At 28.4% G+C, this 26,901-nt stretch overlaps 2 protein-coding genes across 2 annotated transcripts in view; one reads left to right on the top strand and one right to left on the bottom strand.

The window, feature by feature from the left end:
• Positions 1 to 291: 291 nt before the first annotated feature.
• Positions 292 to 26,901, bottom strand: part of LOC117174249 (protein spaetzle 5) — a 38,598-nt gene continuing 11,988 nt past the window's right edge. Inside the window, exons 2-7 of the mRNA XM_033363163.1 lie at positions 16,999 to 17,156; positions 10,192 to 10,281; positions 9,868 to 10,014; positions 7,309 to 7,458; positions 6,913 to 7,161; positions 292 to 992 (exon numbers count right to left, since the gene is read on the bottom strand). Coding sequence (XP_033219054.1) covers positions 815 to 992; positions 6,913 to 7,161; positions 7,309 to 7,458; positions 9,868 to 10,014; positions 10,192 to 10,281; positions 16,999 to 17,156 — 972 coding nt within the window. The 3' untranslated portion in view covers positions 292 to 814. The remainder of the gene's footprint in view (positions 993 to 6,912; positions 7,162 to 7,308; positions 7,459 to 9,867; positions 10,015 to 10,191; positions 10,282 to 16,998; positions 17,157 to 26,901) is intronic.
• LOC117174243 (ester hydrolase C11orf54 homolog) overlaps positions 17,118 to 26,901 on the top strand; it is a 136,241-nt gene continuing 126,457 nt past the window's right edge. Inside the window, exon 1 of the mRNA XM_033363150.1 lies at positions 17,118 to 17,213. The gene's annotated coding sequence lies outside the window, so the exon portion shown is untranslated. The remainder of the gene's footprint in view (positions 17,214 to 26,901) is intronic.

Here is a 26,901-nt window from a genome sequence, read left to right as displayed (position 1 = left end):
ATATTGCAACTAATTTGGTAGTTCTTAATGTAAACCTAATATTTTATGACTAATTTCATGAGTGAAATTTGACTGTCTATTAGCTGAATATTAAAAATCTCAGAATTTTATTATTGATCATATTTAACAGACTAATAAAAATATTATATAATAAAATAATTGGAATTTCTTTAAATATTTACTATTCGAGTTCGATAAGGGCGAGGAATTCATATAAAAAATAAGACATTTATCTTATGAAGAATAATTAATATTTAATGAATGAACCCTAATATAATTACTTTTACAATAAAAATTACAAGTACTCAAATGCAAATAAAGAAATTCATCAATAACACCACTCTTTCTTTCATTCGCACATTATTTCAAATTCCATTCAGTTTATTTCGTAACCAATCGATTGGTTTCGGAAATTTCGGCCTATCACAGATCGCAGACATTATCGAATTTAATTTTTTAATTTCAATTTTAAATTTCAATAAATTTAACGATTATTGAAAAATAGCGAAGGGTCCACAACTCGACTAAACAGGTGTACACCTATTTCTGACTTCAAGAAACTTCAGGATCTTTCAAAATCACTTTAGAAAATTTCACTGATTTCCGGAGATTTCTAGAGACTCCTCAGAAGAATTCAAGTGTCTTCAAATGAATTCAAGCAACTTCAAGTGACTTCAGATATTTCAGGTTGATTACAAGTGTACACCTCACTTTACGAGATGTTGACCTCTCAAAGAATCGATTTTTGAATTGTAAATTGAAAAATGAAAATTCTACATCGGTAGATTTTAAATAAAATTATTTAGAAAATAAGTCAGCCTTCAGGCTTCGACGTGACTTGGCACATGCAACCGTGTGGAAACCAAAAAACATCCGTGTATAAGCGGTTGCCGCTTCCCTCGAGGGCCAAGAGTCTTTTTTGCACGTATTGCTGCTCGCATCTGCTCGTGTAACCATTTGGAAGTGAGCACAAAGCGTTACACGTATCAGTTCTGAAATTAAAAGACTAAATTATTACACTTGAGAAAAAAATTATTTGAAAAAATTCTAAACTTCTAAAGAATAATAGATTCCTGTTACAAAGATATACCGACATACAGTATTTCAGGGGTTGTGTTTGCGCTAAATTCCCAAAAATGTTTGCTGTTGCAGGTCATTAGGGGCCGTACATAGAGTTCTTAAATTCCCGAGAATTTAAGTTCAGGTTATATAACCGAGAATAAAACAGAATTCAGGAGAATTTAAAAGAATTTAAGAGAATTGATGATTTTTAACAATATTTTTATTGTTCAGGCTATATCAGCGTTTGAATATAAATTATTTTCCAACTCAGACAAATTCAGGAATTACGGTGATTTATATACCATTTTTTAATTTTTATATTAATTAATTTATTTCAAACAAAAAAAAAGTTTTTTCTATTTTAAAAGATAATTGTTTCACAAAATACTGGAATTTTTAACATAATAGTTGAATATTCAACCTAACAAGACAAATTGCCAACGAAAAAGTGTCACAGTTTATATTTTAATAAAAAAAGAATGAAATTTATAAAACAAAAGAAAATAATTGTAAACCCAAAAAGACGAATTTCAAACAATTAAAGATTTTTCACTCAAAAAATAAATAAAATTTTACCTAAATTATTGAACCTTCAAACAAGAAGACAAATTTTCTTTACAAAAATTCAATTTTCAAACAAAAAATATGGCTGTTCAACAAGAAATTAATTTTCCACGAAACTGATGCATTTTTACGCAAAAAAAGTAAATTTTAAACTAAAAAATCATTTTTTACAAACAAAAATCGCGAATTAAAAAAAAATACCAATCTTAAAAAATGGAAAAGTTGCATTTTCTGTTAAAAAATGAATTCTAAAAAAAAAGAAGTATTTTCCACTAAACATTAAAATTTTCAGTCAGACATAAGCCTTCAATAAACAAAATTTCACAATGCAGTTTAACTTGGACCCAAGTATTTGAGTTTTCAATTAAAAATGATTAATTTATAACCAGATAATTAAACTTTTAACCAACGAGATAACTTTTCAACTTAAAATATAAATCTTTAACAAAAGAAGTGATTTCTTGAGAAAGTGATTCAACCAAATGTTTTAAACAAATTAGTTGAATTATCAAGCAAAGAAGAACGATTTTTAACCAAAAGTTGCATTTTCATCAAAAAATTTAATTTCTTCTATAACAGATGAAGTTTTAAATGAAAAACATACATTTTCAACAAAATAGTTAAATTTTCTATTTAAAAAGATTTTAGTCAAGTTTTCACCATCAAACTATGAATTTTTTAACAAGAAATAATTTTCTACAAAAAAAATTGAATTTTCAATCCAAAAAGACGAATTTTCAACCAAAAAGGATGACTTTTCAACAAAATTGTTGAATTCTCTAGCAAATAGATGCATTTTTATCAAAAAATATGAAATTTATCTTAAAGCAGAAGAATTTTTTATTACAAAAAAAGTTGAGTTTTCATCCAAAAAAGATTCCAGCTAACTCAGTAACATCAAAAATTGAATTTTTGTAACAAAAAAATAAGTTTTTACGAAAAAAATTAAATTTTGAATACAAAAAGACGAATATTTTCAACCAAAAAGGATGCATTTTTAACAAAATAGTTAAATTCTCTACCAAATAGTTGCATTTTTATCAAAAAAAGATCAATTTTGTACTAAAACAGATGAATGTGTAATAAAAAACAAATTGTTTTTTATAAGTTGAACTTTCATCAAGAAAACATGTCAGTTTATTTTTCAACACCAAAATATAAATTTTAGACAAAAAGTAAATTTTCTACGAAATAGTTAATTTTTAAGAAAATAGTATATTAGCTTAGTTTCTAACCAAACAGTTGCATTTTTATCAAAAAAAGAAAAGATGTAATTTCTGCTAAAGCAGGTAAACTTTAAAATAAAAAAGACAAGCTTTCAAAAACAGAGTTGAATTTTCAATCGAAAAGTTAAGGCAAGAATATGATTTTATATTAATTAAAATAAATTCTGAGATTCTTATAAATTCTCAGAGAATTTATTTCTCGGTTATATTCTCGCTAATATTATCATTCTCGTTACCGTTCTCAAAGTAATATAACCGGCTCAGAACTTTAGCCGTACATAAATAACGTAAGGTCTGGCGTGGTGGGAGAAAGGGGAGGCAATTTTATGTTTTGTCCTATCTAGATGGAGGGGGGGTGGAGGGTAAACAATTTTCTTATGTAAGATATTGTCATAAATTTACAGGAAAGTAATAAATGAATAAAAACATAAGAGTTCATCCATAAATTACGTATTATGTTTTTCTCAAATCCCCCCTTTCTGCTACTCTTACTCAGATTTTATTAATTTAGAGAACGAACGTACTCATAAAACATAAACTCTGTTAATTAAATAAGTGTGAAACTTTAATGTCTAAATGTCTTTTTGACTTGAAATTTCAGCAATTTGAGAATTTTTTTTTTGTTGGTAGAGAATTCATCAATTCGGTTGAAAATTTAACTATTTTGTTGAAAATGAGTTAACTATTCCATTTTCGGTGGACATTTTTTTAATTTAATTGAAAGTTCATGTAATTACTTTGGTTGAAAATTATTGTTGTTGAAAATTCATATTTTCAAATTGAAAATTCAACGTATTGATTAAAAGCTGAACTACTTTGTTACAAATTCAATTTTCTAGTTGAAGATTCATCATCTCACTTACAAATTGATTTCTGTAGTTTGCGAATTTTAACATTTTGCTAAAAAAAAGTTTTGTTGTTGTTAAGGATTAATTTGTTTATCTGAAAAGTTAACTATTCCACTTTTTGTTAAAAATGTATGTTTTTTTAGTACAATTGAAAATCCAAGTATTTTTGTCAGAAATCTTCTTTTTTTGGTAGAAAATGATCCCTTTTGGTCGAAAAATGAACTATTTTTTGAAAATACGTATTTCTTTGTTGAAAATTAATTTTTCAAACTGAAAAGTTAACTGACATTTTTTGTTCAAAATATATCTGCCTCCTTAATTGAAAATTCGTCTGTTTTGTTAAAAACTTGTCTCTTATGGTGGAAATGTCAAATTGATGCCATTTAGTTGGAAATTTATTTGGTTAAAAATTCGTCTTTTTTTCGGAAAAGCAATAATTTTCTGGTTACCAATTCATTTCTTTGGTTGAATATTTAAATACTTTGATAACTCTTTCATTTTTGTTGGGAAGTGTATATTTTTATTAGTTCACATTCATGTATTTTGTTAAGAATTCCTTTTCTTGGTAAAAAGTTATTTATCTTGATTGAACATTTATTCTGTTGAAAATTCGTCTTTTTGGTGGGAAATAAATTTTTTAATTCAAGATAAATTAAAAAATATTTTAATCTGTTTTATCTGAAAATTCAAGCATTTTATTAAAAAGTCATCTTTTTGGATAAAATCAAATGTTTTTATTTTAAAAGCTAAAATCTTTCTTTATGAATATTTTGTTGAAAATGTGTTTTTTTGTTAAAAATTAATGCTGTTCAACTGAAAAGTTAACTAATAAGTTTTAGTTTGAACTTTTTTTTCACTAGAATTAAAAATTCATGTACTTTGTTAAAAATCTTTTTTTTTTGTAGAAAATTATTCCTTTTGGTTGATTTTTATTTAATTCGTCCTTTTGGCAGAAAATTAATATCGATTGTTTGTTAAAGATAGAAATGTTTTATTGAAAAATGATCTGTTTATGTGAAGAATTCAAGTACATATTTTGTTAAAAATGTATCTTTTTAAGTAGAAAATTAAACTCCTGAATTAAAAGTTGAACTATTTTGTTAAAAATTAAATTTTTTAGTCGAAGATGCATTTGCTAAGAATTCGTCTTTTGTGGTAGAAAACTATTCCTTTTGGTTGGACATTTATTGTGTTGAAAATTTGTCTTTTTGGTAGAAAATCAAATTTTTAGTTAAAAATTGATCTGTTTGGTGGAAAATTAATATGTTTTAGTTGAAAGTTTAACTCCTTGACTGAAAGTTCAACTACTTTGTCAAAAATTCAATTTTATAGTTGAAGATTCATCATTTCACTTAAAATTCATTTCTTTTGATGAAAATCAAATTATATGGTTAAAAATGAGCCATTTTGGTTGTTGAAAATTAATATATATAAATGAAAAGGTTTTCATTTTGAATTGAAAATTGACAACCGTTTTTGACTTAAACTTACAATGTTTTTTAAATGAAATATCAAATATTACATTTTTTGTTAATAATTCATCTTTACATGTTAAAAATTCTTTGGGTTAATATTTAAATCTTTTTTTGAAAGAAAATTGAGTTTTCTAAATTAAAACTTAACCACTCCATTTTTAGTTAAAAGTTGATCTTTTAAATTTCAAAATTTGACTGTTTGCTCAAACTTTTCTGTAATTTGTTAAAAGTTTGTCATGTCTGGTATAAAATAATTCTTCTCGGTTGAAAATTCACATTTTTTTAAATGTATGTATTTTGTTAAGAGTGTTATTTTTCATTAGAAAATTAATCTTCTTGGTTGAAAATTTATATTTTTGCTTGAAAATTCAATTGTTTTTTAGAAAACTTGTCTTCTTAGCTCTAAAGTTTTTGGGTTGATTCCACTGTTTATGATTAAAAACGAAAACCTTTTTTTGGATAAAAATATTCACCATTACATTTATGTTGTTGAGAATTTCTCTTTTTTTCTTTTTAAATTTTTGACATTCAAATTGTTTTTTGACATTCTGAGCAGCACATTGCTTGCTTAATTCTGGAAGTTGTAAAGTTTTATCGTTTAGCACGGACACAAACCCTTTTTTAGAATCACATTATGAAAATGGCACATTAAACTCTAAATTTGAGGAAATAGTTCGCACGCCACAATAAGGATCTTAAATACTTCTCTAGAAGCCTTTTTAGCATGGATACGAACCATACAACGCACTAAATGTCGGTAAATATCGGCAACAAGATTTTTTACCTTTTTACAATAAAGTATAAAATTCAAAGTTCTAAAATGGAAAAAAAAAATAATTCCACAAGTTAGAATGAGGAATCCTCAACCCTGTTACCGACATTAACCGACATCTACAACGCTTGAGGGGATTAAAACGACTTGAGTTTCCACCTCATACATAATACATATACGAGGATGTACTGTCAAATGAAATATTTGAACAACATAATCTAAAGGAAATTTTACTCTTGGAAGCAGAGCGATTTTTCCGAAAAATGTTCTGATTGTTTTTTATTGTAATTGAAGATTGAGTGTTTTTATTTGCGCCTGCGTGAAATGCAACACGTCAGCTTTCATTTAATTTCCCTCATTTAGTTAATTTGTTAATTAAATTAATGATTAATTTAATTTATTTTCTTTACTTCAATTATACGAAAATAAAAATAAACTATAATAAATAATAATAACATATAAAGATAATTTTTAAGTTGGTTTGGTGGTAAGTAAAAAATAACTTTCTTTCAGAAAAAAGGAGGATATTATATTTTTTCTAAAAATTATCATTATATGTTATTATTATTCATTTTTATTATTGTATTATTCGTTTTTTGTCTTTATTCGACTTGAAACTAGATAGAATGACTGCAGCTCGGCATATAGTGTTAGCAGGCGTGTTCCATTTCCCAGACGCAAAAGAACGCTCAATTTTCAATTATAAAAAAAAATCACAAAAACATTTTTCGAAAAACTGACTCTGCTCCCGCGAGTAAAATTACCTTTAGATTATGCAGTTGAAATGTTACATTTAAAAATGCGCCTCGTTGATATACTATGTACATAGCGAAACCTCGAGTCGTTTCAATGTCCTTAAAGGGTTCAGCCCATGTTGAATTTACATACAAAAAATGAAAATTTACAAAATGGAATTAGAAGATAGTAAGTTCTTCAACTAATTTATCAATTAAAATCTAACTTACTGGCAAACTTCACTCATGATGACTTGAGAATACTTTTTATCCATTTCCTCGACATTGACGACAAACATCCAGTTACCCTGATTGTTGAGAGCAGCTCGAGGAGTTAGAAAATTTGGCTCAGTTGGACAAATGGAAATTACATTTTGGTTTTGCCTTTTTGCTCGGTCGTTTTTTTTATTCGTAAATTCCAGCAGAGGATTTTTACGACGTGTTCGCGATGCTACGCCTACTTCGTTTTCACGTGCAAATCTATTAAATGAACGTCACATTTTTGACTTTCTTCTATATCTTGATTGAGATATTAGAGCTTCAAGTGAAATTTTTGCAAAAAATAGTCGTTTTGTGCCGAAAGAAAAATTTAATCAAATCTAATTTCAATTAAAAATTATATTATACCTGTTTGTCCATAAGCTTTGGTCCAGATTCAGTGGTTCAAAAGGCTGCAAATATTGGTAATGATCAGACTGTTGTCTGAAATCTTGCTGTTCCAATACCGATGGATTCGGTGGTAAAAAAGGATTTCTTTTCGATCTTGGCTGATGAAATCTATAAAAATTTATTTTCATGAAGAATCAATGAATGCGTTTCAGATTATTCACATCAATTATCTAAAATATTTAAATTAATCATTTTTATTTTTATTATTTACGCCCTAAGTTCCAAGCTCTAAGTCCAAATCCGTAAGGCTCAAAAAGCATAAGATCCACAAATACAAGCTTCATAACAATAAGGCCCAGAACATTGAAAAAAACATTTTTTAAACGGATTAAAGGCACACATCCCAAATATAAAAGTCCTGGAAATATGAGACCTAAAATATAAGGCCCCAAAATGAAGTTCCAAGCTACATAACCAGTAACCACAGGTCATAAATCTTAAGGCCCAAAAATATATGATCCAATACTTAAAGGCAACAAATTTAAGACCCCAAACAGATGTCTTCAAAAATAAAACCAAAAAATATAAGACTCAAAAACTTAAAACCCGAAAAAAATCGAAATAAAGAAATTTATGAAAAAATAATGCCGAATAATATAAGGCTAAAAAATATGGTTCCAAAGAATGAGTAACAAAACGTATATGTACATAAGTCTCGAACCACAAGCCATTATAAATAAGACCCAACACTATAAGGTCTACAATACAAGACTGAAAAAAGCCTTAAAAATAAGGTCCAGAATAAAAAGCATCAATAATATAAGTACCAAAAATATAAGATCTAAAATGTAATGCCCCGAAAATTAAGTTAAAGGCTGGATATATGTAACTACTGAGCCAAAAGTCATAAATCTTAAGGCCCAACAATATAATATCTAATACTTTAATGCCAAAAATATAAGAATCCAAAAATACGACCTCAAAAATGAAACCCAATAATATAAAGCTAAAATTTAAAATCCACAGAATTAGGATCCAAAGACTAAATTACAAACTGTAAGCAAGTCCCGAACCCCAAGTCATAAACGTTAAGGTTCAAAAACAAAAGACTTAAAAGAAAAGATCCAAAGTAAATAATTCCAGAAAAAAATAAAAAGTAAGGGCCAGAATAACACGGAACAACGATATATGTCTCAAAAATATAAGGATCTAAAAATTAAGCTACAAACAAAATGTAAGTAAGTACCGAACCACAATTAATAAATCTTAAGGGCCACAAATATGAGATCCCATGCAGTGGCCCAAAATATGAGATCTAATAAAAGGGCCTTAAAATTAAAGCCCAAAAATGTATGGCTAAAAAATTAAGGCCTAAAAAATAAGATTTAAAATACTAAGCTATACGCCGTGTGCAAGTCATGAACCACAAGTCATAAACTTTAAGGCCCAAAAATATGAGACAGAAAATGTAAGATCCAAAGTAAATAAATGCATCAAAGAATAAAGACGAAAATATAACGCCCAAAATAGATGGTTCCAAACACGAAGCAACAAATAGAAGCTGAGATCGAGACTCACTTCATAATTGCCCCTAGTTTATACAATAATTGTTTTTTCCGTAATTTTAGAAAACAAATATTTTTGTGCCTTTTCATACTATTAACCCAATTTTTGTTTCAATATTTCACTTATAATTACCAATGATATCATGGAATAAATTTCATGTATTTAAGTTTTTGCATTAACTTGGCAAATAAATAAATTTTAATGAAGAGCTTCAGATAAATTTATAGTGCTCAGTTAAAATAGTAAGTTTTGTACCTTAATATTTTTCATTAAAATCAACTCTTTTCGAGAAAAACGACACTTTATACCTTGTCTAGATTTTTGTCATCTATATTATCGTCGAATTTGCGAAATCTTTCACTTTTATTGAAAACTTAAATATTAAAACAAGTTCCGTCTGGCCAAGTAGTAACACCTTTGTTTCAAACTTTTGGTCTTCGGATTAATATTTATGTAGAAAGGTGCATTTCAATTCCTCTGACATTTTCTCTTTGATTAATCATCTTCTGCATTAACAATTAAAGCAATCGAAATCTGGCTGAGGTACTTTTTGTTCGTAAACATATACATCAGACGACGGTGAAAGAAAAATAGTAAAAATCATAAAATTCTAAGCGGGCTACTTGATTAATTAAAAAAATTTTTAATGCGATTATCTCAAAATTGACCCATTTCTCGAAGGAACATCCTCGATTTTCGGAATCAGCGGAAAATTCTACATAAGACAACATCGAAATCGACAGGACCTACGACGGCATACAGGTCTACCCCTGGCTCCTAGATTATTAAGGCTAAAAAATATTAGACCCAAAACTATTAGGTCTATAATACTACCCTGATAAAAAAACCTTCAAAATAAGGCCCAGAATAAAAATCACCAACGATATATGGCCTAGTAATCATAAGGCCTAAAAAATATACCCGACCAAAAGTTAAGCTCCTAAAAAATATACGAAACAATTAAAATATATTGGATTTATTAAGAATTATAATTTATTAAAAAAAATATACCTTCTTTGATAAGTCCCGTTAAATGGTGGACCATAAACTGGTTGTCGAAAATTATAGTGAGATTGAAGAAATGGCAGGGTTGGAGAATAAATTTGAGGAACTGCTGGCTTGTGGTATTCATAACCTTGATGATAATCTGGATCTCTCCTTAAAAATTATTACCATTATTAGAAATTAATCATTTCATTCTTAGTTTTAAATGAAATTCAAGATTCCTGTTACCGACATTTACTGACATTTAATGGTTCGTGTCCGGGCTAAACTTCAAAGGAGTCGATAAATGCCGGTGACAGGAATCTTGAACTGATTTTAATTAACACGCACCTGTATGAATTAAAACTGACAGGTGCCTCGTCCCTCAGGATTGCTTTGAAATCGAATGTGCATTTTTCGACCAGCAACTTTATAAGGTGTCTAAAAAAATAATTGTGAATAAAACTGGGAATGAAAGAGAAAGTGCAATAGATATATTATAATATATATGTGTAATTTCGTATGTATATGTAATTATGTATTTATGGTGGAAGGTTTTTGATGCTGTCACAAGAGATCAACTTATTCCCATAACTAATTCATCAAACACATAATTTAAATTTCTTAAACTGTGCCAAGAGGGGCATATTTAGGGCGCAGAGAATTTTTTTTAATTTGCATAATATTGCTTTCTATGTTAATAAAAAAATAATTAGAGGAACTAGATACGATTGTGTACCAAATTTTTTTAATCTATCTTAAAATTAAGAATTGAGTTTTCTATTGTCAAGAATCTGATACCATAAAATAAAAAAGCCAATAAAATAAAAGTGGTTTCCGCGAGTCCAAAAACGGTGCCGGGCTCTTCAACTTTCTCCAAATTGAGAGATATGGACTAGAGAAGTTTGAATGTTTAATTCATGACCTACGCCCAAAATACAATTTCTTTCTTCGTATTACCGTTGCTCGAGCATCTCAATACAAAATTCTTATATTAGAGACCATAAAGCTTTCTCGGTTTTAAACATGATTCTAAATGCTGTGAAACTTTTCGAATGTTTGTCAACCAAATTTTAGAAATTCGGATAAAGACATTAAAATTAATCGAATTGGAACGAGAAACTGCACTATCAGAAATATATTTTCAAGGCACTTTTGAACCCCTCCCCCAACCCTTTATTGATTATATTTGGTTAATTTCAGTCGTGTAGCCCTAAAAGAAAAAGTGGCCTGGTGGTATTTTCCATCAACTATACGTTACCAGGTTGGGAGAAGGGGGAAAAATACTAAGGTTTGCACCAGAGAGAGGAGGTATAAAAGGAAATAACGTTAAGAACTTAGATAAGATTTAAAACCTAAACCCGGTAAAAAAATTCAAAAAATATTTTTGGTCGAAGGTTAATTTCTTTATTGTACAGGCTACCATTATACTTCTGGTTCAGAATTCAACTCGTTTGATTGAAGAATCTACTTTTAGTTGATAATTTAATTATTTTGTGAAAAATGCAAGTATATTGCTAAAAAGCCATATTTTTTGTAAAAAAATCAACCACTTTGTTAAAAATTCATTTTTCTAGCCGAAGATTCATCTCTTTTTTTGGAAACTTGACTATTTGCACAAAAATTCATTTCACGTTTGGTTCAAAATAAATTTTTCAAACTGATAACTAAACTATTTCATTTTTTGTTAAAAATTGGTATTTTTCGGTTGAAAAGTCCATTAATTGACCTGAAGTTGCACTGCTCTGTGAAAAATAATTTCTTTTTTATCGCGATTCATAATTATAGTTTAAAGTTCAACTATTTGCTTTTAAATGAACTTTTATGTTAGAAAATGTAATGTTTTGCAGAAAATTCACCTTTTTGGTCGAAATATTCAAGAATTTGTTAGAAAATTAAACTTTTTGATTGCAAAATCATATTTTAAGTTGAAAATTTAACCTTTTGGCAGATAGTTAATTCTTTTTGGCTTTAAAGTTAAATAATTTTGTTGAAAATGCATGTATTTTGTTCAAAATAAGTCTTTTTGTGTAGAATATTAATCTTCTTGGTCGAAAATGAATATTTTTGGTAGAAAATTGAACAATTTTGTTAAAGATTCGTTTTTTTTTGCTTACAGTTATTTTTTTATCTGAAAAATTATCTATTCCATTTTTGGTTAAAACTTTATCCCGTATACTGCATACGTTAAAAATTTAACTATTTGGTAAAAAATTCATGTATTTTGTAAAAAAGTCGTCTTTGTTGGTGTCAAAAATTAATCTTGTGTGTTAAGCATTTAATTTTATAGTAGAAAATTAGTATATTCCACTAAAACATATTTTTTTAGTAGAAAATCATTCTTCTTCATGGAAAGTTCAACGAATTAGTTAAGAATTCAACTATCTTGTTAAAAGTTCATATTTTTCGATTTTTAAAGTATACTATTTTCTAAAATATTGAAATTTTTAGCATAAAAACTTTACATTTTTGTTGAAAATCCATCGTTCATAGTAGAATAGTCATCTTTCTCGGTTGAAAATGAACTTTTTTCATGAAAATTCAGGTGCATTATAAAAAATTTGTCTTTTTATCTTCAAAATTCAAATATTTGATTGAATTTTAATATTTTTTGTTTGAAACTTCGTCCATATGATTGAAAATGCATCTTCGTATGCTAAGATTCAACTATTTTGTTAAAAATCAAAATATTTTTTTAAAGTGATCATTTTTCGTTGAAAATTCAACTATGTTGTTAAAAATTCATACTTTTGGATTGCAAATGGAAAATGCATCTATTTGGTTGTTAATGTTAACGTAGTTTATGGAAGGCCAATAACTGGGAAAAGATTCCGTCTGGCAAGAAAGCCGCCTAATGCCGCCAGGTCTTCAAAAAAAAGTACCCTGGCGGCTCCAATCCCCGCCAGGCCTTCATTTAACTACTGGTTCATTTCCAATCGAGGTATTCCTGATTGAAAAAGTAAAAACAAAATTTCGATTTTTTTCAAATTGGCCTTGTTTGACCTTGAAGAAGCGACAGCATAAGGTCTACACAGTAAAAATAAATACTTAAAGTTAGATTCGACTTAATTTCAAATTTGACTTGAATTAAGAAAGTAACTGAATTTACGTGTGCAAACTATCTAGAATAAATCACTAACTTATCATAAATCTGAATTTAGCATTTTTCTACCGAAATAAAGTAAACTGATTTGAAAAAGTGCCGCAGCAAAATCAGTTCCAGTTGTCAGCCAATATTTGTATTGTTAAACCCATCAAAATAATTTAATTATTTCAAAACGTTTTACTTCGCAACGTGAGCGTCCTTTCAATACATTACGAAACGCAATTTTCCGCAGATACTGGACGCGCACCTGCCTATAACTTTATACCGTTTTTTTTCATTTTTCCTACTATTCCTGTATTTTCTTGCAAGTTAGAAACAAAATTGTATATTTTATAAAACGAATAACTATATAAGAAAAGCTGACGACTGTCGGTAAGGCGTGAGCAATTTCTGGATTTTAGTTAGAATATTAGCCTTAATTTCAGTTAGAATATTACCCTTAATTTTAGTAAGAATAAAGTATTAACTTAAGCACTTAAGGTTACATTAGCTTTCAGTATCCATATATTCTTAACTGAAGAGCGAGCATACCTGAATTTCAGGTCGCGCCTCCCTGAATTTCAGATAGTCCCGATCTGAATTTCAGAAATCTAATTCCCTTAATTTAATGTTCAGATGTAATTCTTAATTTCAGGTTGGCTATGCTTCTTATTGTGAAACCTTAAAATAAGGAGAATTTTCGACATAAATTAGGTCCTTTTTTTCCTGTGTATAACGGAGAAAATAATTATAGCAGAAATAGAGTATGTCTGACCCAAGGTCATCGTCATGGTCATGATCATGGTAAATGATCACGAGGTCGTCTTTCTAGTTATCTTACGTAACGGTTCTCCAGTGTAATCTAGAAGTTGATAGTCTCGAGAAAGTAATTTCTTCTCTAAATTAATCGTTAGTTTTAGATAGAAATAGTCGAATGCCGGAAAAGTGGAACGAGGCTCAAGACACGAGACAAAATTTTAGTTCATATTTTTCAGAAATAAACTCGGAAATAGAAATAAAAATGTATTTATTTCACGAGAAGAATACAATTAATAATACGCTCTAAAAATTGATGAATAAATCAAATAAACTTTCTACGGAATCCTCTAGTTTCATAATCTCTTGCAATAAATTCAAACTTGCACGGAAATCTTGATAAGATCCATTCGATGCAAACTTCCTGATTCACTGTGTTGGATTCTGTTTTACAATCGCATCACAAGGAACCAGTTTGAGATCAGATCGAAACCGTTTCTATTTGAAGCTGAGAAAAAGTTGAACCATCTTTTAAAAGGAAGGGGGAGGTCGTAAATAATCCTCTAGTTAGAATTCGCTATGAAGCGTAAGGCTATCTTGATAAAGGACACAATGTTGCATTACATGAACCTGTCAGGAATAATGCAGAACAAAAGAAAAGAACGAGGCTTTTAGAGAGACTTGAATTTAATTATAGATATCTGATTGAATAAAGTGTTTCTCAATTTTTGTACGGATTATAGTGAAAATCTCGCAGATTTTTTTTGTTTCTAATATAGGACAAGCTAATTGTTACATATCAATGTTTTGTCTATACTGATACAGGTTTTTGAAATTTTCATTTAATTAGCAGCTATTTCCGGATGACTTAAATGTTGAAAAGTAACATTATCTTAAAATCACTTCAAAATGCTAACTTTAAATCGCTGTAAGTCCCTGAAATTAAATCAGGGTATATCCCAGACTAAATTTAGAACTACCCAAGCTGACAGTATACAAATACATAACTAAAAAAAGGTCTTTGCTTTCCAATTTTTGTTTACGGAAAGGCTTTATTGCTCGTTATGTTTTAGTAATTTTAAATCAACTTAGTTGAGATTTATTGATAACAATGATATAAATTTCCTTCGAATATTTAATTTCATATATAATTTTGTAACGTGAATAGAAGAAAAATATTACATCTACCCATCTTGACTTTTAGAACTGCCCATTTCAATTTATAACTGCCCCACTTGGGTAAAAAAATATTTTAATTTCTGTATTCCACATACTTCACACAGGGTAAATTTTAGAGCCAGGAATAATAATTTGTTATTAAGTTAATAACAAAAGAATAGTCAGGTAGTCAGGTCAGGTAGTCAGTAGTCAGGTCATCTACGAAACTAAAAAACATACAGAAATAATTTTTGAAGTAAATTGCACATTTTTTTCTTCAGAAAATGAATTTTTGGTGTACGCTAGATTGCAAGATTGCATGTCTCCATGATATTGCAAAAGATTGTAAAATGTTGCATGATATTTCAAAAGATTTCAAGGATCATATGTAATTCATTAGAGAAAATTATTATATCGAAAAATTTAATAGGATAATCAATACTGGATTTAATAATACAATAAAATAGCAATTATGCACAAATAAACTTTAGACATCAAACATTTTTTAATTGCTTTGATATCTTTAAAATATCTTCAGATTTAATTGAAATACATATGAAAACCAGTTCGAATCTCTTAAAGTAACTTGAAACATTTGAAAATATTTTTAAATCCATTAAAATCCTTGATACTTATTAAAATTTGCTAAAGTCCATTGCAATTTAAAATATCCCCCTAACTCAATGAAAAATTGGAGGTTCGCAGTAAGAGCACCAATTCTTGGCACCTCATTTCTCAATTATCGCTATCACCAACTGTTTTCGCGAAATTCAAAATTTCACGAATTTGAACAATCTTGATACTTGATTTGGTTCGTTGTACCTTGTTCGCTCGAGATTGAGGAGGATAAGAAAACCATAAACATTTTTTTGAGTTTTCATGTTTCTCTCACCCTTTTCGCAAAATCTAAACTTTTTGGAAAATTTGAAAATAGTGATACCTGGTTAGTTCAAGCTTGACGAGGACCAACCCACTTTAGAAAACCCTTAACATGTTTTCAGTTTCCTAGTATCTCGAACCGTTTCCGAGAAAATCCAAAAATTTTGGAAATTTCGCAAATTTTAAAAATGCTGAAAATATTCATACCGGTCCAGTTTGTAGTAGACGAGGATCATCCATCTTCAGAAAACCTTTCAATTTTTCAGTTTTCAAGTATTTCTCAGCGTTTGTGAAAAATTCGAAAATTGTTGAAATTCTCGAAAATCTTGATATCTGATTAGTTTGGGTTGGACAAATACCATTCTAGTTAGGGGTTGTTGAAATTATCTTTTAAAAAATACTGTATAATATATTAATAAAAAACTGAATTAAGTAATTCATTTATCATTATTATCGGTTATTATAACAAAATTAAATTATAATATTAAATGTTCCTAAATATCTTTAAATTATCTTTTTCAATTACTCTATTACATACCAACTGTTTTCGAGAAAATCCCAAATTTTGCGAATTTGGAAAATTCGGAAAATCTTGTTACCTGGTTATTTTTTTATTATCATTCTAGAAAATTCTCAACATTTTTTTTAGTTTTCTCGCACCTTTTTCGAGATGTCTAAAAAAGTTGTATGAATTGAACACAATGCAAAAGAGTTTGCGAAACATTATAGCGTTTCAGGAAAATAAAAATTATATATAAAATAGTAAAAGATTATCTATTTGAGGTAGTGATGTTTATGTTTGATGCGATATGATTTGATGCGATGCTAATGTTACATATAAAATTGTAATTATATTTTAATAGAAATTTGTGAAGATTCGTGATTTTTGAAAAACAACTATGAAAAACTAAAAAAAAGTAACATTACATTTTAGTGTTTAAAATTTCCCTATTCCTTACAAGCCACCCAGCAATATGTTCACACTGTGAGTAAAATATTTTTGTAACCATGGAAACAAATTTTGTTCACGGGTAAAAAAATTTTGCTTGTCAATATTGGGGATTTTGCTCATAGCATTCGTGCACGTTGCAGAATCAACCACTTTCGATATCTTTAATTGGCCAAATGAGGGTTTTGCATTTGTGTATAAAAAACGTGATTTTCCTAAACCGTTGTAGTTTTTCCTAATCTTTTTTGTCACCAAGGCAAGTCCTTTAAAAATGATACTGGAGGAGAATCGTGAAAAGTGTTTGTGTTAAGTAAAATAAAAACTTTCTTACTCTGGATAGTGATCCAAAACTTCACAAAAAGTCTGACCCGGTTTTGCACATCTTGGGGTATGGCCAGGTAGTGCTGGAACAAATGGTTCGTTGATTGGTGGAGCAAGAGGACATCCATAGCCTGGACAACGTTCACTTTCAATATTCGACACAAGCACCTGACGCAAAAATAAATTCTAGAGTGAGTTTGGAGTTAAGGAATATAACAAAATTTTGTAAGCAAAAATCAAAATTAATCAAAACGTTGATTTAGACCCACTATTTAATAAGGAACTGCACTTAAATTACGAAGCAGTTCAGGGCTCGAGATTTTGGTTACGATATGCTACGGAATGTACGTAATTTTTACATTCTCATTTCTGAGAATGTAATGTAATCGTCCAAATTTTCGATCTCTGGTTTTTAACGGATCTTTACGTTTCAGCACTCGCAGAATCCGAAAATCATAAAATTTCATCGGTGTCTGTCTGTCTGTATGTCTGTATGTATGGTTACCTGAATTTTGTAGCCACGCTAACTTTTTCTATCTAGCCGAATTTTTCGATTAGCCCAAAATTAAAAAAATTATAGCATTTTAAAAATTTTCAAATTTTTCTTCTTAATATTATAAAATTTTTTGTCAAAGTTTTTTATAGATAGGTAAAAGACTTGCAAATTAAGCAACTAAAATTTTTAGTTTTGATGAAAATTATAAAAGTTATATACTTTTCAAAATTTAAAAAATTTTCAAAAAATAGAAAAATTAAATTTTTTTTTGGATCCAAAAATTTCATTCAAAATTTTCACTAGATAGCAAATATATTTCAAAACTATTCTAGCCGAATTTTTTGATTAGCCCAAATTTAAAAAAATTAGAGCCTGTATAACCTATCTGTTAAGCGCGAAGCGCAATTATCGCATTGAGAATGTAATCGTCAAGGCCATAGGTACTTTGAGAACCTTCTTTAATGACAAATTAAAAAAAAAAGTGTTAAGCTTCACTTAAGAAAAGGGAAAATGATTAAACAACCACAGCAGGGTCCTATTAGGATCAGAAAAAATAAAATGTGATCATTATTTTGCAATATCAGAATAAGCAGTACCAGACCGAGGTACACAAAAAACATGGTAATAGACATTTGATATAATAGTTTTTAACAAAGAATGTAGAAAATTGCGCATTGTGGTCTGTGCACAAATGTGGAGGGTAATGCAAAGACCGAGCGCGGAGCGCGAGATAAATATATTATCGAGCGCGAAGCGCGAGAACCAACAGTTGCGCGCGCTGGAGTAATTGTATGCAGAAATTTAATATGGGTTTAAATTTACGTGCAAAAGAAGCCTGGTGAGTGAAAAGCGAAACTAGCCGCCAACAATTTTTTAAAAAGTTAGAGAATTTTTGTTGCCAGGGAAATATCAGGGATTTAGAAGAAAACATTTTTGCAAACGTCAGGGAATTTCTAAAACCTTTAATAACTGTAAATCAAAATAGATTTGAAATTATTTTATACCGTTCATGAAAAAACATTCAAATTTTAAAATGTTATAAGTTTAAGATACTAGTCTTTAATTGTTAATTTTCAGGGAAAATGAAAAATTGATCAGGCAATTTTTGAAATAAGGCTTGGCGGTAACCCATATAATGTGCTTGTATTGTTGGTTGAAAATTCAACGCTTTTATTGAATATTCGCATTTGGATTGAAAAATTAATTATTTCGTAGAGCAATTACTTGTTATTTAAAATGCATAGTTTGGCGTTGAAACGTTATCTAACTTTTTTAAAAATGAAAAATCAACAATTTTCTTGAAAATTTGTCTTTTCAATTTGAAAATTAATCGTTTTCGTAGAAATTTCACCTTTCTTGGATTGAATTGCAGGTATTTGGTTGGTAATTAATTTTCTCTGATAGAGGATTCAATTATTTTGTTAAAAATTTTTCTTTGAACCACTTTCTTAAGAAATCATTTTCTTTTTAAAGATTCATATTTTAAGTCGAGAACTCATCTCTTTCGTTTAAAGTTGAACTACTTATTTGAAAACTGATGTTTTTTAAACTAAAATTCAACTGCATGGGAAGAGTTGAACTACTTTGTTGAAAATTATTTTTCTTGCTGAAAATTCATATTTTCTGGTTGGAAAAATTGAAGTTTGAATAATTTAGGTGAACTTTGGTTTCTTTTAAGACCAAAAAATCTTTATTTGTTAAAAATTCGTCTGCTTGATTTAAAAGAAAAATTATGAGTTTCTGTTTTAGTTTAGAAAACATAAACAAACAGAAAGATAGCAAATTTTTAATTCTAAAATTAATCGATGTCAGTTTGAAATCGTTGCCTTGGGGAAACTATAATTCATTTCGAAACGCAGTGCTCTGAATCCTTTGTGAAAAAAGTTCAATACCTTATGAAAATGAGTGACGCAACTATTAGTCTAAAGATTAAATAGGTTTGGCCGTAAAAGGAACCAGGTAGACAAATTTGTCTGGTTCACTGTCCTAAGAAGCACACCTCAAAGAAAAAAATTAAACAGAAGAATGAAGATGAATTTTTAACGAAATAGTTGAATCTTTAACCAAAAAGATTCATTTTCTACCAGGAAATACGACTTTTTAAGAAAAGATATGAATTTTAAACCAAACAGTTGAATGCTCAACCAAAAGAGATCCATTTTCAGCTAAAATAAAATTGTAAACAAAGTGATGAGTTTTCAACTTGTATGATAAATACTCAACTGGAATAAAAAAATTTAAATGTATAAGATTCAAACAAGAAGAGTAATTTTATAACAAAAATATGATTTTTTATCAAAAGACATGACTTTTTAAAGCAAAGTTTTCATTTTTCAACTAAAAAAGAAAAATTTTTAAACAAAGGTTTGAATTTTAAACTGAAATAGATCAATTTCGAAGCAACGATACCATGGTTGAATTTCTAGATAAAAAATTAATTTTCAACCAAACTGATGAATTATCAACTATATAATAATGAATCTTTAAGTATAATAGTTGAACTTTGAACAAAAAGGATTAATTTTTAATTAATATAATGAATCTTTAATATACATGAATTTTCAACTAAAAAGCATAAATTAACAAATAGAATTGAATAGTTAAATTAGTAGTTAAAAAAGTAATGTTCAACTAAAAAGATAAATTTTCAACTAAAATAATAGAATATTCAATTGGAATATATTTCACATTTTCAGTTAAGAAACAAAAATTTTCAACAAAAAAGAAAAAACGGAAAAAAAATAGTTACATTTTCATAAAAAATAGAAAAAATGTTCAATCCACTAGTTGAAGTTTGAGCTAAAAAAATCAACTTTCAAACAAAAATGGATTACTTAAATGTTCAATCAAAAAAATTTATTTTCAACCAAACTGATGTATTTCGAACTAAAATGACGAATCTTCAACTGAAATAGTTGATTCTTAAAAAAAGCATGAATTCTCAACTAAGAAGATTATTTTATACCAAAAAGTCGATTTTTTAACAAAATACTTGAATACACAACTAAAAATATCAATTTTAAACGAAACATTAAATATTAAAATTTTTGGTTGAATAATTATGTTCAGACAAAGAAATAATTTTTTAACTAAATTGATGGATTATTCAATTAGTATAGCCACATTTTGAGTGAAAAAGAAATAATATTCAAACGAGTAAAAAATAAATTTCAATAAATGGTTACATTTTTAGAAAAGTGATGAATTTTCAACTAAAATAGTTTAATTTTAAACCAAAGAGAGCAATTTTTAATTAATGAAATTAATTTTTCAAACAAAATTTCAATAGTTAAATTTTCAATTAAAAAATTAATTTTCAGCCAAACTAATGAATCTTGAAACAAAATTATGACGAATTTTCAACTGGAATAGTCAAGTTTTCAACAAAATAAGAGAATTTTTAACCACGAAGATTAAATTCCATCAAAAAGACCATGTTCCCAAAAAATACATGCTATTTTAACTAAAAAATATAAATTGTGAACCAAAGATTGAATAGTTAAATTTTTAGTTAAAAAAATTAATGTTTAACCAAAGAGATGAACTTTCAATTGAATTGATGAATCTTCAGCAAAGAAATTTAATTTTTAACAAAAAAGTGTAACTTTCAAACAAGTGATTAAATTTTCATTACAAAAAAGATCAATTCGAAACATAAAATATAGTAGTTGATATTTCAACCAGAAAAGGTTTAAATTTTTAATTAAAAGCAGTTGAATTAAAAAAAAAACCTCTTCTCAACATGAGTTTAATTTTCTATAAAAAAGAACGATTTTTCAATCAAATACATGAATCATCAACTAGATACTTGAATTTTTAACTTAAAACGGGCGATTTTCAATCAAAAATAGAATAATTAAATTTTGAATAAAAACAAATTTTTAACCAAGAAACAATCGAATTTTCAGAGAAATAGTTAATTACAGTAATTTAAAGATAGTTTTACAAATAAAGAATTATTGTCTTTCTGTTTTATATTGTAGTTTAAAAAAATCAAGACGCTATTGTAAATTAATTTGTTCACATATATTTAAAAATTAAAGGTCAACACCAGCATCGACAACTTTAATTGGGCAATTGTGAATTCTCTTTTGTCAAAGCTCGTTTGGCCTCAACGAACACATTCTCATCACGTTTCAAATGAAAAGTATATTTATTTCTGTATCTCGGTCTGGGACTGCTTATTAAGATATTGCAAAATAATGTATAAATGTTATTTTTCACGATTACTTTAATATTTATTCCTTATTTTGCACTAATTTTGATTCTCAGCTATACTGAAAAATGTATAATTTAAATAAATTTACATTATTAATATTCATAATATGCATTGATATTGAAACAGATGTATTTTTATTGCCTTGTTTTTACAATTGAAAAAAGTGCGCATCATATAAAAAAAGAATTTTGTTATCCAACATTTTATTACAACTTGTGTCGTTTTTCCATAATTTTAATTTGTTAATTTTCAATGTTATTTTTTATTATTTAAACCAAAGTACGCATACTAGCGTAAAGAAGCTCCCAGATATTTTAAGGTATTCATATAAAACAAGTCCATTACAAATTTTTAAGCCTTTTATGAATGCACAATTTTTGTTCAATTTATGTGTTTTCGTGCGTTGCATGATTGTTGTTCCATACATTTGATTTTTTTAATTGCCAATTTAAGTTTTTACGATTCAAACAAAAACTACGCACCATATTAAAAAATGATTAATAAGAATCTGTAGATCTTTTTTGAGTGAAAAAAATTGTACCTCTTTTTTCGTAGCTTGTGTTTCTCTTAAAATTTGATTGATCTATTTTTAATGCTGTTTTTACGAATAAAACAAAAACTATGCGTCCTATAAAAAAGTGAATAATGAAAAATTTGTAGATCTTTTTTGGGTGCACAGTTTTGTTCAATTCATCTTTTGTCGAATCTTGCATAGTTTGACCGCAGAATTTAAGTTTTATTTTTCATTTTTTTGTGCAATCAAAAATTGAATTATCGATTTTTCATAAAAATTCAAAAAGTGGTTACCATAATATTGTAGGGTCTTGAAAATGCAACGTTTTTCTTCCCTTAAGTTTCTTTCATATCATCCATTGTTTCGCATAAAATTTTCATTTTCGTTTGTTTTTTGCAATTTTGTAAATGCTGTAACTTTGGTAATTTTGTACATTCTCATCAAAGAAGATATTAAATTTGTGGAAAATTTGACCCCCCCCCCCACCCAGTTTTTGTCAAATGACCACGTTTCGAGACCCCCTGAATCCGAAAAGCAGGTTTTTACGAATATGTATGTATGTATCTATGTATGTATGTTTGTATTTACGCATGTATGTATCTATGTATGTATGTTTGCATGTACGTATGTATGTATCTATGTATGTATGTTTGTATGTATGTATGTCTATCTGCCTGTAAGCACGATAACCTTTGAAAAAATCATTTTATTAGATTGGCCTTTGGTACATTCTTTTAGTGTCCTAAACTAAAGGTCAAGTTCATTAGCCAGACATTTTGGATAAAAACTCAAAAAGTGAGCGCATTTTGAATATTTTTGAGACCACTTTTTGCAAAATAAAAATTTTTCTGTACGGATGTTTATAGTATTCAAAAACTCGAATAATTTATCTTCATAATTTTTTCATAAAACCAAAAATTACCAGAGTTATAGCATTTAAAAAATTTCAAAAAACACAAGAAAATTACCATTTTAAGCCAAATAACAAACGATACGAAAAAAAGTCAAGAAAAGAAAAAGGTTGCTTTTTGAATTCCCTACAAGATTATCCTAACAAAATTTTAAATTTTCTTGAAAAATCGAAAATTCAAATTTTGACAGCATAAAAAATAATGGAAAATACAAAAATTACATTTTTCGGTCAAACTATGCAAAATACGGTAAAAGATGAATAGACACAAATTGTGAATTTGAAAAAGATCTACACATTTGTTACAAATCACTTTTTGGTGGGATGTTCAGTTTTTGCTTTATTCGTGAAAAACATCATTAAAGACCAAACAAAAATCTGCCAGCTGCATGGGCACATTCTCATCACAACTTTGTCTTTCAATTTCTTTTTCTTTTCGTGAGTGGGGTTTAAAAAAGTAAATTTTTTAATGTTTTAATGCTATTTTTATGATTAAAACCAAAAGCAGAACTATCAAAAAATAATTCCTGACAAATGAATTCATTTTTACATACTCATCAGAGAAGGTATTAACTTTGTGTAAAATTTGCTTCCCACCCCAGTTTTTGTCAAATATCCACGTTTTGAGATCCACTGTATCTAAAAAATAGGTTTCGACGAATGTGTCTGTCTGTATGTATTTCTGTCTGTCTGTGAAAAAGATAATTTTTTCAAAAATTAATCTATAAGGTCTGCCTTTAGTACACTCTTTTAGTGCCTTAAACTAAAGGTCAAGCTTTTAGCCAGCCATTTTGGATATAAATTCAAAAAGTGAGCGCATTTTGAATACTTTTGAAAACACTTTTTTTCAAGATTCGAAATTCCAAAAAACACAGGAAGATGAACATTTTAAGCCAAATAACGCACGAAATGAAAAAAGGATTAGAGAAGAAAAATGTTCATTTTCGATAGCCCCACAAGATTATCATAACAACTTTATACAATTTTTCGAAAAATTGAAAATGCAAATTTTGACCGCACAAAAAATAACCAAAAATGAAAGATTGCATTTTGCGGTCAAACTATGCAAGATAAGAAAAAAAAAAGATTAAACAAACATTGTGCACCCAAAAAATATCTAAACATTTGTTATTTATCTGTTTTTTATAGGACACATAGTTCTTGTTTTATTTACAAAAAAATATTAAGAATAGACAAATTAAATTTTTCGACACACGACGCAAGCTGAGAAAAAACAATTACATAACATCTTTTTTCCGAAAGTAGAGAAAAAAATTGTTATTAATGGTTTTTTTTTAATATGATAGGTAGTTTCTATTTCAATCGTTATAAATAACATTACAAATTAAAAAATTAAAATTTTGTTAAAATGACACAAGATATGAGAGAATGAATTCACAAAAGTTGTTCTCTGGTTGTTCGACCCAAAAAAGTCTAAAAGTTATTTTCGACTAATATATTGACAAAGCGCGTGGTTTCTGTTTTAATCGTAAAAAATAGAATAAAAAACTGTGCGTTTTTTTATCAATTATGAAAGAAAAATTAAACTAATTTTAATTATATGGTCTCCCACTTTTGGTTCTGCGGTTTCCAGGCTTGCCGTGACTGCGAAATCGTTGACCAACTTCTTTTTTATTTTCAAACATAGTTTCCCAGTGCAATTATACTTATTTTTTGGTGATACGATTTTTGCTTATTTTTAATGCTTTTATATATTATCTTGAATAACCAAAAAACGTAATAAGAAGAGAAATAACTTTGCCCGTGCGAGGTTTTGACGTTATCCTGCTTTCACGTAATGCCGATTCGGCGACTTCCGGAGTCTTTAATGCTAAAAACGCAGTAGAACGTCAGTTGACACCAGGTTATCCGTTAAGAAATTTGTTAAATTTCACAAAATTGTATCCAATTTTCTGGAGCAAGCGGATTATTTATAAAGGTGAGTGAATTTTTTTGTAAATAAGTAAGCATTATTAATATTCTTCAACGCTAATGTTAAATCAATTTTCTAAACCGGTTTCATAGGTTAGGATGTCACGTGAAACCCCTAAAACTAACTTGAATTACTTGAATAACTTGAATTTCTTACAGAAACTTCAAAAATCATAACCTATATTTTAGTACTTACATTGTATTAATGTTTGTAGTTAATACATTTATTATTTTGAATACAGTTCTTAAATTGAAATTGCAACATCTTTTTACTGGTGGAAATAAGTGCTGACAAAGTTTCTTATTTCTACCAGTTGGTAAAATATGTTTGCTGTGGTAAAAAAGCTCCAGTAAAATGCGATCGCGGAGCCCAGTCAAAAACCGGTCGGATTCCGACCAGGTTACCCTATTTGTATCCAGGATCCGACCGGGTAACCCGACCGGGATCCGACCAGCGCAGCGTGACGAAACCAACCAGAATCTGACCGGGCAGCCTGACCTGATTCCGGATACAAGCAGGGCAACCCTGCCGGAATCCGGCCCGAACCCGGTGATCAATTCTAAACGGGCTGATCTGTTACAAACTATGAGGTAGACTCTATTTATTTTAGTTAGTTTATGGATTTAGTTATAAGACTAATGAAGTATATTACCGATCAGTGCTTGTATAAATTAGTAATGACCTTGTATTATCCTGTCCCTTAGACTTTATTTTTTAGAGGGCATTTAGCCCTAGGGACTTTTAGCTGAATCTCAAAGGAAAGTCATGATATAGATACCATTTTTTTTTAATTGTAGTAAATGTAATGCAGATTAGGGAAAAATTTTTACGGTACCATGAACCCCTGAATTAGGGGTTGAAACAAGGGGTAAGTGGCTTAAAAATAAGAAAATTCGCTAAAAAACATTGTAAAGGGTTTGCGTGGGTGATGAAAACGATTCTAATAACCATTTCTTCAAAATCCTCAACTGTATGGGAGGTTTCTCGCTACCATTCTCCTTTCTAGCGGTAGAAATGAACAGTGAAAATCTGAAAATACGTTTATTAAAGCGAGTACTATTTATTTTTTAAAGTAATTAAGATATTGCTGAGTATATAGTATAAATCAAGCAGATTATTTATAATTCTCCAGTAAGTATGACATCAATATATTAAAGAAATATGCGGTAACAACAATCTATGTTTTTTACTTTGGAGTTGTGTGTTATTATATTATTATTTAAATAAATTATTGGTACGATATTGTACCTATATTGTATCAATAATTTATAAAAATAATATAATTAGCTCTTTCTCAAAATTGTATTAAATTAAAAAATATCGATGGGTTCTATGAAGGAAAGGCTATCTTTTCGTTACCGTTAAGAATTAGGCTAACTTCATTTCGTATGAAGTTTAGTAAACACGTAGAATGTTACAAATAAATAATTTTTTTTCAATTTCTTGTTTTGAAAGTTATAGAAGCCTAAATTACATCACAAACTATAATATAAAATGCTGTAGTTTTGAATTCGTTGGAAATGTTTCGAAAAATAATACGTTATTTATTCCTCCTGAAAACTTAGCTAAATGAAGTTAGCCTAATTATTAACGGGGACGAAAAGATACGAGGGTAGTTCAATAAGTCCTTAGAATGACCAACAGATGAGGCGAGAATCGCTCCAAATCATCTGTTTTCAGTCAGCACCACTCCCGACTAGATATATGGTGCAGTCACAGTCCACATCTTCTGAGGTTAGGTGTTTTTATAACCAATTGAAAAAAAAATTGTTCGTTAAGAAAAATGAAAAAAAAAACGAGTTCAGAGCGGTAATCAAACATTTTCATTTAAAGGGTTTAAC

Source organism: Belonocnema kinseyi, chromosome 1 (genome assembly GCF_010883055.1).
Source record: "Belonocnema kinseyi isolate 2016_QV_RU_SX_M_011 chromosome 1, B_treatae_v1, whole genome shotgun sequence".
NCBI lineage: Eukaryota > Metazoa > Arthropoda > Insecta > Hymenoptera > Cynipidae > Belonocnema > Belonocnema kinseyi.
Note: the sequence above shows the minus strand (reverse complement) of the source record. Positions and strands in the feature narration are given on the sequence as shown.